General features: G+C 40.0%; 1 protein-coding gene across 11 annotated transcripts in view; it reads left to right on the top strand.

Annotated features, from left to right (window-relative positions):
- The window catches only part of PIK3CB (phosphatidylinositol-4,5-bisphosphate 3-kinase catalytic subunit beta), a 99441-nt gene that overhangs the window by 82508 nt on the left and 4163 nt on the right, over nucleotides 1-12770 (top strand). For all 11 annotated transcript variants that reach the window (XM_042042709.1, XM_042042703.1, XM_042042701.1 and 8 more), the window contains 8 exons: nucleotides 1150-1271; nucleotides 2177-2320; nucleotides 3210-3309; nucleotides 5557-5735; nucleotides 6379-6488; nucleotides 6800-6878; nucleotides 11887-12054; nucleotides 12479-12602. In XM_042042709.1, coding sequence (XP_041898643.1) covers nucleotides 1150-1271; nucleotides 2177-2320; nucleotides 3210-3309; nucleotides 5557-5735; nucleotides 6379-6488; nucleotides 6800-6878; nucleotides 11887-12054; nucleotides 12479-12602 — 1026 coding nt within the window. The remainder of the gene's footprint in view (nucleotides 1-1149; nucleotides 1272-2176; nucleotides 2321-3209; nucleotides 3310-5556; nucleotides 5736-6378; nucleotides 6489-6799; nucleotides 6879-11886; nucleotides 12055-12478; nucleotides 12603-12770) is intronic.

Here is a 12770-nt window from a genome sequence, read left to right as displayed (position 1 = left end):
TTGCAGCACAGCCACTGGCTTTGTACTGTGATTTATGTCTGCCCATTTCTTGTCTTCTGGATTTCACAAAATTGATGAATCAATTCAGAATCTGGCCCCAAGGTGTATAAATAGTGTTATGAACATGCCTGTTAAATGTGGGCTGAGAATGTGAACTCATGTTTGTCATACTTGAACTGGAAGCATGAGTTGATGTGTGACATAAAGTAGACATACAGGTTTTTCACTGTTGTAAAGTCATTATGAAATCAGGGGAATAAAGATCTTAATTATTCAGATTTTGTAAGTTGCTATTTAAATATGAAATAATCTGTGTTATCTAATTTGTAGGAAAGGGTATTATTATCATGAGTTATGACTTGTTCCTACAGAAAGAAAAATCTTGTGCTGTTGATACACTGCATTTATATTAATAAAACGCATATTAAAAGTGTTTATTTGAAGTCATAGTGCACTGTTTCAGTGATACAACTCTATACATATTATTAAAAACACTCACAGCAGGTAGCTGTGAGCTTCATAACAATGCAATAAAACCAGTTTATTTTGTGAGACCTCTAAATGTTGCTCCTTTGGTTGTCCAAAATGATGCATCACTGTATTCCGTAATTTTTTCCAGCACATTACTGTCATCAATATAGGGATTCTTTATTTGTTTTAGTATCTAACCTGAATTTTTTTTTTCCACAATTTAAGCTCATTACTATTCACAGTGAATGTGCAAAAAGGCTCCATCAGTTGAGGTGGACAAATAATTTTAGTAAAGAAAGATCTCTCTCAACAAAAACATTTTTTTTATCCTTAGTAGAAAACTTCAACTGATACCAAAATGGCTATATATTTATGAGAGCACTTACAAGACATCTTATTTTTATTGAATGTCTGGTTTTAAACCATACATATCTGGTACTTAATTTTTGTTTACTGTGCATTGTGTGTGAAGAAACAGGTTTTTCAGACTAAAAATAATCTGCATCATTTTAAAGAGTGAGAAACCTAATCAGAAGTGGGCCCAGTTACCCCAAATTATTTCTCTCCTTTCTACTCACCCCCTCATGGTAGCTGGTCACCATCTTCTGTTGATTTGAGTGCCTTTATGGGCAGTGAGACCCACCTGTGTCCTTACCTGTCACCTTCTTTTTGTAACAGCTTCAGGCTCTCCTGCAGATCTGGCCCAAGCTGCTGCCCAGAGAGGCTTTGGAGCTGCTGGATTTCAATTACCCTGACCAGTATGTCAGAGAATATGCAGTGGGTTGTTTGAGACAGATGAGGTAGGTAAGGGTTTCTGGGGCACAAAACTGCATTCTCTTTGTTCACAGGATAAAACAGCCCCAAGAGGAAAGATCTAAACACACTGTCTGCCATGAATAGGTGACCAAATCAAGCAGTCAAATTTCTAGATAGGCTTATTGGCAGCTAAATAAAACCACCTTATTCTGACACCTTGTAGAAAATGATGATTATTTTCCATGTTGCAAGGAGAACACCAGTGCACCTTTGTCCCAGAAAGGATTGGGTGTTCATCCCTTTCTTGGGCAAAGGAGAATGAGAAACTGTGAGAGAAACATTTTAATAACGAAGGGAGAAGTATTCCTATAGTCAAATACTGTAAAACCTGACACCCAGCCACTTCCACTCTGTGGCAGGGATTGGCTGTATCATTTAATAGGAATGTAAGCTGCAGCATGTAATAAATAATGAGAGAATTACTGATTTGGTTTTGATTTACAGAAGCCTTCGTTCTCTGCAGTTCTTCCCTTACTGCATTTCATTTGCTCTCCACAGTAACCTAGGGCAAGACTTGTGTAACATTATCATTACTGCATATTTCCTGTCCTTGAGTTCTGAATTCTCTTTGGTGAATAGTTTAGTGATTAATTTTTAATGGTCAAGGATGGACTTCTGGGGTAAAAAAAATAAATTAGTTTGACTTCTTTCAAATCCAAGCAAGGAATTTAGCTGCTGGGCTATCCTAAGAATACATCTGGAATTATTTCCATCTGGCAGTTGCACTAAGTCATGTGTTGTCCTTCTCTGTATGATGGAAAAATTGGGAGACACTCTTGCTATTGAACCAAATCCTGTCATTGTTGGGTTTGTCATATGCACCTGAATTTCTGGAGTATCACTAATCTGGCTGCTCTCTTACTAACTGCTTTTATGTACCTCATTCTAGTGATGAAGAGCTCTCTCAGTATCTTCTCCAGCTTGTGCAAGTCCTGAAGTATGAGCCTTTTCTGGATTGTGCACTTTCCAGGTTTCTTCTGGAAAGAGCACTTGGCAATAGGAGAATAGGACAGATGTTGTTCTGGCACCTGAGGTAGGAGTTTTTCCCTTTTGTCTTTCTGAAACTATTGAGCCTGATTGGACTTTCAAATATGATTTCTTGAGGATTTTTCTAGATGAGCCATTATCATAGTGCCCCACAACTCCTCTGTTTCTTTATCTTTGGCATCTATAAATCAAACCTCTCATTAAAAATAAATTAGAGTGGTCTGTAATGTACCCTTTGATGAAAGTATTCCGAACTGCATTCAGCTCTGACTACCTGATGAGTTAGGTTTGTAAATACCCCTAGTGTTTGTTTTGGTTGTGGGTGCAGTAAAATCACAATATTTATACCTCACAGTTGGGAAAAAATTATTATTGTTGCAAGTCTAACAGAAAATAAAAGCTGTTCTGTGTGTTCTTGCTACTTTTGATGAGCAGTTTCATAAATGGCAGAAGCCTTGCAGAATGGACTGAAATAGGTTGATTCTGTCTTTAGAGCACAATTAATTTTAATATTTCTAGCTAAAAAGAGCAAGTGTTACATGAAAATGTTTTGGAGGGTAATTAGCTCTGATGTAAAGTTCAGTGGTTTGTTTCAAAGTGTTCTCCTTCAAGCAAATTGAGTTTTTCCCTTACAAAGATTGGAGAGCATGTGGTTTAACATCAGCCCTTCAGTGACTTCTCAGTGCTGCTCTGAATAAAAGGGGATTCTGAAGCAGGTATTCAGTCACTACCTCTTGGCATGAACACTGCTGCCTCCAGAGCAGTCCTGGGCCTTGAAACAAGGGTCCTGCATCAAAACTGGCCTGTTCTCGTCATCTTCAGCACAGAAGGGTTCTAGCATTTCTCAGGAGATCTGTTGTTTTGTTTTTTTTAATGACTGGAACAACGCAGTTCTGTAAGTGCTGTGGTCTGATGAGAAGCTTTTCCCCTTGCAGGTCAGAGGTTCACATCCCCGCCGTGTCCGTGCAGTTCGGTTTGATATTGGAAGCTTATTGCAGGGGAAGTGTGGCTCATATGAAGGTGCTGGCTAAACAGGTAGGGACTTCCCTTTCCTGTCATCCTGACCTATCCAAGCCTGTAACTCCCATCCTTATTCCATTGCTCCTGCGGGGGTGCATTGGCTACCTTGACAAAGTTGGGCAGTGAGGAGGAGGAGGCATGAGTGACACAGGGAATTAAAAGGGCTGAATGATGGAGCAGCCTCTATGGCCCAGAAGGCAGCCAGTGCTGTGGGGCCTCAGAGAGCTGGTTTTACAGTGTTCTGAAACATGAGACACCTTCCGGTGTGTGTGTGTGTATTCTGGATACAACAGAGACTCTCTGGATTAACTGAAGAACGGCTTCTGTGCATTTGAAGTTTTCTCCCCAATAAGGGTAGCTTGTTCTAAATTTTACCTAGATTACTCCAGGACTACTTCCTGTGGCTTTGGCTTTTGCTAAAAGGTGTTGCAAATCACCCAAATACTCATTTTAGTGTTAATATAGGTCTGTCATTTACACGCACATGCAAAAAAAGAGAGAACAAAGGAGAGATATGTTTGCTTTTAAATGCCCTAGTAAGCATGAGAGGTTTGCTTTTAAAAGCACTAATAATTGTATCAGCAGATCATTAAGAGACACTCACAAATCATGAAGTCTCTAATGCAGTTTTAGTGAGTTAATTTAGATTGTGATCATAAAAATATTTGAAAAATGGTCTCTCTTTGGAGTTAAAGTATTTACTGTATCAGGCCACAGAGATTCACTCAGTGGATGACTAACTGATGATGGTGTATGTCTGCGTTGGAACTGTGCTTTGGGAGCACGTGGAACAGGGATGTTCTGTTGTGCTCTTTATTGCTGCAGCTCACAGGACATGGAAAAGACTATCTCTTCCATGTATGCTTGTTAGCATTGTCAAAATCATGAAAAGAGTAGGTGGTGAAATGCTTTAAGCAATAGATGTAAGGTCAGTAAAGTTTTTGTGCACTTTACAGGAAGCAAATGTCAGTACAATCAAAGAAGGGGCAAAAAAATTCCCAACTGTGCAAACACGGAAGAAATTCAAAGTAGAAATACTTCAAAAAGTTCCTGTTTGTACAGCACAGGTTCCATTTTGTTCCCTTGTCACTGATGTTTGTACAGCTCCTAGAATAGTGGAAAAGCAGAGCGTTTTTGGTTTTGACAGATGGCTGACCTGGCAGCTCTCCACTGCCCAGTTTTATAATCAAACTCCATACAATTTCCACAGCATCCTGCCTGACAGGGTTCAGTCTGTGGGAGGGGTGAGTTTTGACTCAGCACCTTGTAAGTTAGGCTGAAACTTCCTTGTATAGAAAACAGCTTTCATAATTGTTACATTGCTGCTGTTTGCTAGAGAATCTGTGTATTGCTCAGCACGTTACTGAGGCTGGTGCAAACACAGCTGATTGTTGTAAGACCTATTTGGTCAAAAAGTTGCTTAGGTGTAGAAATTGTATTTGTTGTATGTGCTGTCTAGGTTTGGTACCAAAGGGCTTTGCTCTGTCAGTGTTAAACATTTACATCATCAGTTACATCACCAAAATCCTTACAGACTTTGTAACGGTAAAAAACTTTACAAAACAGGAGGGGGAAAAGGTGTTAAACCCACCTGTACTATTGCAAATAATTGCCTTGACTTTTTACACATTTCTAAGGTAAAGATTTTTGCTTAGTTGAGATGCTATGATTTCGAACACCTTAGTCAATTACAGCTTCTGTCTTCTGCCTGACTTCAGCAGGATTTTAATGACAAACATGTAAGACTTTGCTCTGTGAAAATTGTCTGCAAGTCGTCACATGGCCGTGCCTTGTTGGATGCAACTTAATGTGAACAATGAAGTATCTGCATCCACAGCTCATCTCAAGTAATGTCTCAGTTTATTAGAGTATATAACTCTAAATAATCAGTATTTCTATTGCCTTCAACATGCCTAGGGGCACCTTTTTCATGTGCTTTGTTGAAATAGGGAACTAAAAGCTGTACTTTGAAGAAAGAATTTGTGTTAATGTGTCATACATTAAAATACCTCATTCATTTTTTTTTTGAAATTTTAAGTCATGCTTTTAAAAGTGACTTAAAGCTTAGGAGCTTTCATCTCATCAGTGTCTCTGTTAATTATGAAAATGATATTTCTGAAACATGAGTGACTTAATTTCCATCCATTATTTCCATTTTTAAAAAGCTGCAAAATTATTTAATACCTGGTTTTGTTGTGAAAAGGGATTTTGCATTATATTACCTCTGAGCAATAACTCTTAATGATAACATATCTCTTTTAGGTGGAAGCCCTCAATAAAATGAAGACTTTAAACAGTCTAATTAAGCTGAATGCCATGAAGCAAAGCAAGGCAAAAGGAAAAGATGCAATGCATACGTGTTTGAAACAAAATGCTTACAGAGAAGCCCTTTCTGACCTCCAGTCTCCTCTGAATCCTTCTGTTATACTTTCAGAACTGCAGTAAGTGAAGAATGAGCACAATTTCACTGTAGCTTTGCATGGAAACAGTAGAGCAGAAACACATCCGTGTCTGAACTTCCTCTTGCTGCATTGTTCAGCACATGTGCTGCCGCAGGGAACTTTTCCTATAGTGACAGAGTCTGCTGGGCATCTTCCTGAGGCTAAGAGATCAGTTAAATTAGAAGATTTTTGTGATCCACCATGAAACTTAATACTCTCTTAGTCAATGCATTACCATGGCTAAATATATTTAAGTGTAAGCCTAAAAGTGAACTAGACTGCATTCCTGGCTTCTGTTTATAACAAAAAGCACAAAGGCCACTAAAACTTTTCACAGCACTTAAATATAAAGTATAAAAATTGATGGGAAAGGATATAAAGAAAACGAATTTCTCTGAAAATGAGGGTGCTTGATTTACATAGAGATACATTCACCAGTCAATATCAAGTACATTCCACATGTAACAAATGTGTTCATAGCTTGGTGAGTGCTCATGGCACAGCAGCAGCATGAAAGCAGAGAGAGCATTTAAGTACTTCCAGACTGGAAGTCTACATGTTCTCTTATGTTCCGAACCATGTTTAGATCTTTTCAGTTGAATTATTCCTATTTGACTACAACTTCTGTTGTGTTTTCCTCTAGTGTTGAGAAGTGTAGATATATGGATTCTAAAATGAAGCCTCTCTGGATAGTGTACAACAACAAGATGTTTGGAGGAGATCTCGTAGGGATCATTTTTAAAAATGGTGATGGTAAGCAATGCTAGAAAGTTGAAATTTTTCCTTTTCTTTCTTCATTTCATTTCTTCAGTCTTGCATTTAAGCTGTATCATTCTGTATTGCCATAATGTAAACATGGATTGCTCTGACATCAGTGAACAAATTAGGCATCTTCTGACTGTGTTTCACAGCACAGACATTGCCAGTCAGGATGGTGTAGTTATGATTAATACCACTTTAACCCTTAGGCTGGGTGAGTATTTTTAGATCCCTTTTTCTGAAGGCCTTGGAAACTTGAGGAAGTTTGTGAGGAATTGAAGCAGTGGTTTCACCTTTCATTGCAGATCTCCGACAGGACATGTTGACACTCCAGATTCTGCGCTTGATGGACGTTCTTTGGAAAGAGGCTGGCCTGGATCTCCGGTAAGGATCTCTCAAGGGCTGGTTTGTTTGGATGGAGGGGCTACTTTTAGAAGTAAAGCTTTCCTGTTTTTAGGCACCTTCCCTACTGTTCCCTTTCTACACATCTATCCGGGTGCCTAGAGGTTTCAGCTGTCACAGCCAAGGTGAACAGGGTGTGGGAAGCGTTACCTTCTTTCCTTCCTGCTGTGAGCAGAGCTCTCATTGCTGTTCACACCAGCACTTCCAGCCACTGTGAACATCTTCAGCTCTGAGGTCACTTTCTCTTGTTGGTAAAACACTGTTGGAATGCTAGAATGCATTTTTCCAACCAGAAATATCTTTGTATCTTCCAAAGTCTCTTGCAAAGCAGCTTTCTTACCTTCATATGCTCCATAAGGTAAACATGACATCTTTGAAGGAATACTAGAGCTTTCCAAAGAGAAACAGTATCAGCGTTATTGCACAACCCTCTAGTACATGGGAACCTTTTCCACCCAAATTTATGAACCAGTTTTAGGTAATACAATTCTCAAATTCTAGTTGCACTTTAGGAAGGTAGTCCTAAAGGAGGTACTGGGTGTGTCATTATTATAAAGCATTTTTAGCCATAAATTAAATTTTGTATGCCTGTGCAAGAGCTGTAATCCTCATTGTTTAATTTTAAGTGTTGTTTACAAGTCTAGAAGTACTTATATTTAAATATTACTGAAATACTTCATTTAGATTCTTGGAGCTCTTTAAAAATTTTTTATGGTTCAAGCATAGTAGTGGGAACTACATAAGACATGTAACATCAACACAGGTAAGTAAATATATCAACTTGTTACTTTGAGTGCTTAAGGAAAGGTGGGAATATGAATTACAAATTGTTTCTGGAAATGTACATTTGCGATGAGGTGGTTGAGTGTGTGTGAAGTTGAACACTGACTTGAGGAAACCTTACGTAATTTATGCCATTATAAATTGTCTGTGAGGAGACTGATGCAGCATTTGGGGGCAAGGACAGCCTCTGGCAGCTGTGGAATCCCAGATGAGGCATTCTTTAGTAGCTGCCTTCCCAGAAGCTGTTTGTGGTTCCAGCCTGGGCCACACACCGTGCCTAGCAAACAGGAATAGTGATTAGAGTCATCAAATATGCTTTTCCTGACTAAGCCATTTTTTGTAAACGCAACGAAGGAAAACCAAAAATTAGCTCTGATGTCCAAGATTTTTCTTAAAACTCCGCGAAGGAAAAAAGTAGAAAGGGGAAGTTCCTAGTGAGAATTGAAGTTCTATATTTGGCCTCTTCCATTTATTTGCTTAACTGGGAGCATCTTCCTTCCATTCATCCTCTCATAGTTACCATGATAAAATAAAATCCTGGGATTGAGGCAGGGTTACAATTCCATGTCTGTCAAAGAGATTAATCAGGCACTTGCGAAGAGAAGGCTCTGAAATGACCTTTCTTGGGAACAGAATTGGACAAAACAGCACTCTGAACACCCAGAGCAGGAGGGCACAGCCATGAGGGTGAGGCTTTGTCATGTCCATGTTTATAGCCTGTATATCTCTCAAGAAAAGACAACTCCAGAATCTATGAGCTAGCAGTGGTGGGGATGAGTTCTCTGCCATGTTCATGAGTCAGGACTCACTGGTTACTTTTTGCTTGGGTGAGAGGCATGGTCTCTGCTGGAAAAGCAGTGTCAAAGAGCTGCTTTCCTGAAAAATAAGTGTCATATGCCCATACCAATGAGTGCAGTCTTTGCTTCTTGCCCTGTATCATCCTTAGTTTCCCTGAAGTTATTTCCATTTGTGGATCCACAATGGATTTTGCACTTTTCAACTTTTTTCCACTACAGAGAGCCTGGTAACTCCACCCAGGTAAAAGCAAGGCATCTCACTTGTGCCAGCAGTGTCAGGGTAGAAGTTCTTGCTGTTGCCTCTCTCCATCAGTCATGTTTTGCCACAAGCAGATTGTACAGCTTGCATGAGGCATGGATCAAATGGCAGCCAATGCACTGCTGCTGAGGAGCTGGGGACAGGATCAGTTCCCTTCTAATTGCACTGCAATCCACACTCAGTTCTTTAGCAGTGATTGAAAATGAAATCTTAGCTCAGTCTGTGTCTAAAGCAAGCACGATATTCCCAGTGGGATTTCTCAGCTCTAGAGAGGAGCGCCAAATATATATTGATTTTGAAAGCTGAAGGAGGAGAAATGTTTGTTTGTTTGTTTAACTGTCAACTAATTTGTCATGTGGGTGACAAACAGGGCAGAGGGTGTCTGCAGGGGGATGGAACCATGTGCTCCTGTAGGTCCTTCATCCTGGGCTCTCCCTGTATGTGCACAGCTGAGGAAAGCCTGGGGTGTAGGTTGGATCTGCTTCCCAGAACAGAGCCAGCCATGAGCACCAAGGGCCAGCACCCAAACACTGACGTTTAGAGGAGTCTGCCGTGGGTCAGTTCACCTCAAACATCAGTCAAGTAGCAGAGAGAAATGACCAAAGCAAAAAGTGTATTATGTAGTTAATCCCCACACCTTAATTTCTAAGACAAATTTTTACCTGAACATTGAGCAGGAAATAGATGGCCTATTACAAATACGTGTCACAGCAGAGGAACATAACATCTGTCTTCCCAAGGATGCTGTGGGGTCTGTGGTGCTGCACCTCTCAGGAAAAACCTTGCATCAGAAAGTGTTTGAGCTGCTTTACCTGGGTTACAGCATCAAAGTTGCGTTAGTGGAGAAAGGAGTAAAGTAACAGCAACAGAAAATCATGAGTTTGAGGAGTTTGATCTATGTCAAGTCACCTTTGCTGTGGCAAATTGTCATTAAAGTATTTAAGACTTGGTTACTTTTTTGACCAGATGCAGGACATTCTCCAAAACACTTTTTTCAGTGCCTGTCTATAGTAGGTTTTCATTTTCATCACCCTTACATGTGTGAGATCTGAGGTTATATGGCTGTGTATGAATGAATTCAGAGTTCACACACATACTGAAAAATGTATTTGTTACAACTCTTAAGAATGTCATCATTTTTAAACTATTGGACCTGAAGTTACAGAGAGTGTGTTGATAAATTACCAGTATTTCTTGTGTGTTTGGAAGGGCACTGCTTTGGAGAATTAAACACTAGAAATAAAGAACAGTTTAAAATGAGTGAAGAGAATTTTCTGTCCTGCCCAGGATTTCAGCATTGATCTGTCCATGGCTTTTGCTGGCTTTAAAAAGCAGGGAACATATCCTGCTGACAGATGTTGAAGTCAGAAGGACCAGGATGAGATGGAAAGGGCCCAGAGGATTTGTCCCTAACTTGACTCCTGTCAAACTGTCTCTCTGACAAGGATGTTTTTTCCTCCAGTTGTAAGCACACAGCCCTCAAGGGGCTGAAGGCTTTCATCATTGCTTGCTTTTGAAGGGGAAGTTGTTGGCCGTTTGCCCAGTTCAGCTGCGAGAGGAGTGGGTTGAAATGCCATGGAAGGAGGCCAGCGTGCACTTTAACCTGGCGAGATTTGGCTCCCATTTGCGGTGTCATGATAAGGATGGGCAGAGCTTCCTCGTGCCGTGGGCGCTGGTGTGCGGCAATTCCAGGCACCCTCCTGCTCCTTGGGAGAGCCGCTGCTCCGGGGACCGGGGCTGGGACTAGGAAGGGATCAGAATAGAAACGGGAAGAGCGTTCCAAGCCTGCACTTCTGTTGTTGTTTTGAAGTTGAGCACTCTTGAAATACCCTGTTGAATCTGGGTTTCAGTTCACTTTGTTGCCAGTAGGGAAGAATCCCAGACTATATCGTTAACTTGCACCACTTCAGTTGTGTTATCCCTTAGGTGGAGAAACTGCTCCATTCCCTGATAGCTCTAAGGCCAAAAAGTTGTGTTTAATTTTGTATGGAATTTTATTTATTTTTATTCCATGGCTTGGGATAATAGGCTGTGTCAGTTAAGAGATGTGGTTATGCTTTGTAGCAATCAAACTTAATATCTGTTTTATATATTAATACTAATGACAGCTTCACCAGCAGTATTTTATATGTATATACGTGTGTGTGTATATATATATGTATGTCTGAAGGCACACACATAAATTTTTAATATGTCCTGCAATTGTTTTATACAGCTCTGTAAGTCAGCGAGTGCTGGTCTATACCTTGTGTACTGCAGTGTAGATTTTTGTGGGTATCCATTTCCTTATACATGGACCATGACCACAATTGGGATAATATTCTTGGCCTGAGCTGCCTGGCACAAGAATAGACACCTCAATTTGTGATGCATTGCCTTTGAAAACTTTGAAAAGTTTGCTGTAAGTTTCCATTGCACATGCTGAGCTCCCATCTCATGGGATGTTGCCATTCTGTTTAGCTTTTTAAGCATGTGGAGTGAGGAAATGTATTGGAAGAAAATACACTTACCTATTTAGACACATCTCTCCTTAATTTACGTCTTTAACTGTGTCTTACTGTAATGCAGTGATGGTAAGAGGTATTTTCACTGGCTACAGTATGTAGATGCACGGGTGTGTTCTGAGATACGAAGCAAGTTAAGAGGTAGATTCCTGTTTTTCATTGGGTTTCTATGCTTCAATTTAGTAAAAGCCAGAAAGCATTCTTTATGTTACTATTTAGAAGGATTTCTAGCGTTTTCATTTGAAGCAGGAAGACAGTGAAAAAGGATAAGATCCTCTTTTCCATTTCCAGCAATAATTTATCGGGAAAGAACTGGAGCAGGTCAGTGTCTGTCTGGGCAGGAATTCACAAATGCAGGCACAGGGCTCCCTCTGCGGCTCATCCTGGGAAATTACAAGAAACAGGGTTCCAGTAAAAAGGAAAAATTTGGCTTTTTAAAATGTCTCCTTTGTTTGCATATATGTACATAATTGGAAAAATGAATGCTTTAAATGTATTGCTGGTCTTTTGCCTTTACAAGCAATTCCTGTATATTAACCTTAGAGAGTTTCCTGTTCAAATGAGTATTCAGCTTCTCCAAAAAATGAATACACTAAAGAAACATTTTGCTGTTTTAAGTTCTAACATGATTCTGTGTTTTGTTTCAGGATATTGCCATATGGCTGTTTAGCAACTGGAGATCACTCTGGCCTTATAGAGGCTGTTTCTAGTTCAGAAACCATTGCTGACATTCAGTTAAACAGCAGCAATGTTGCTGCAGCTGCTGCCTTCAACAAGGACGCGCTCTTGAACTGGCTGAAGGAATACAATTTAGGGTAATTTCTACAGTTATTCTCTCAGCTATACTATAAGCTACAAAATTCCTCTTAAGTTTCTCTTTCAGTGTTGAGGAAGATGTGGTTTGTTGCTAATTATTTTTCTAGTGTGTCAAATTCTGACTGAGATTCATGGTGCCCTTGGGCCTAGCATTTGCAGCATTTTGGCTGTGTGCTGTTGAGTAAGTTATATTAAATTTGGCAACACAAACCCAAGAAAACTACATGAGTTTCAAGCCTTGATGTTGCCTTTCATATTGCTTATTCTCCATAGCTACCTTTACAGTATTTGTTTCTCAAATAATTCTGGTTTTACAGCATCCTAATGGGCTTCTGGTTTAAACAAGCAAAAATCCTTTTTGAGGCCAAGGCATGACATGAATTCTAACAGTGTGCACTAATATAATTTTCTTCGTGGTTACAGAGAGGACTTGGATCGAGCCATTGAAGAATTTACTCTGTCTTGTGCTGGCTACTGTGTAGCTACGTATGTACTGGGAATTGGTGACAGACACAGTGACAACATCATGGTCAGGAAAAATGGGCAGGTAAAAATCCCTTCCGTAGGCAGAATGCCTTTGGTATCTCTGGTGTACAAGAGTTCTCTTGAGAACTTGTAATTTCTTTAGTGCCTTGGTGAAATGAAAGCCGCACATGGTCAGAACTGATGTCTGGGGTTCACTGAGAGTTGGGCAGAGCGTCAAGGAAAGGGAATG

The sequence above is a fragment of the Corvus kubaryi genome, unplaced genomic scaffold (assembly GCF_017639235.1).
Source record: "Corvus kubaryi isolate FWS band 111438036 unplaced genomic scaffold, C.kubaryi_AGA036_p1.0 37397, whole genome shotgun sequence".
Taxonomy (NCBI): Eukaryota; Metazoa; Chordata; class Aves; order Passeriformes; family Corvidae; genus Corvus; species Corvus kubaryi.
This window is presented reverse-complemented; position numbering and strand designations above follow the sequence as displayed.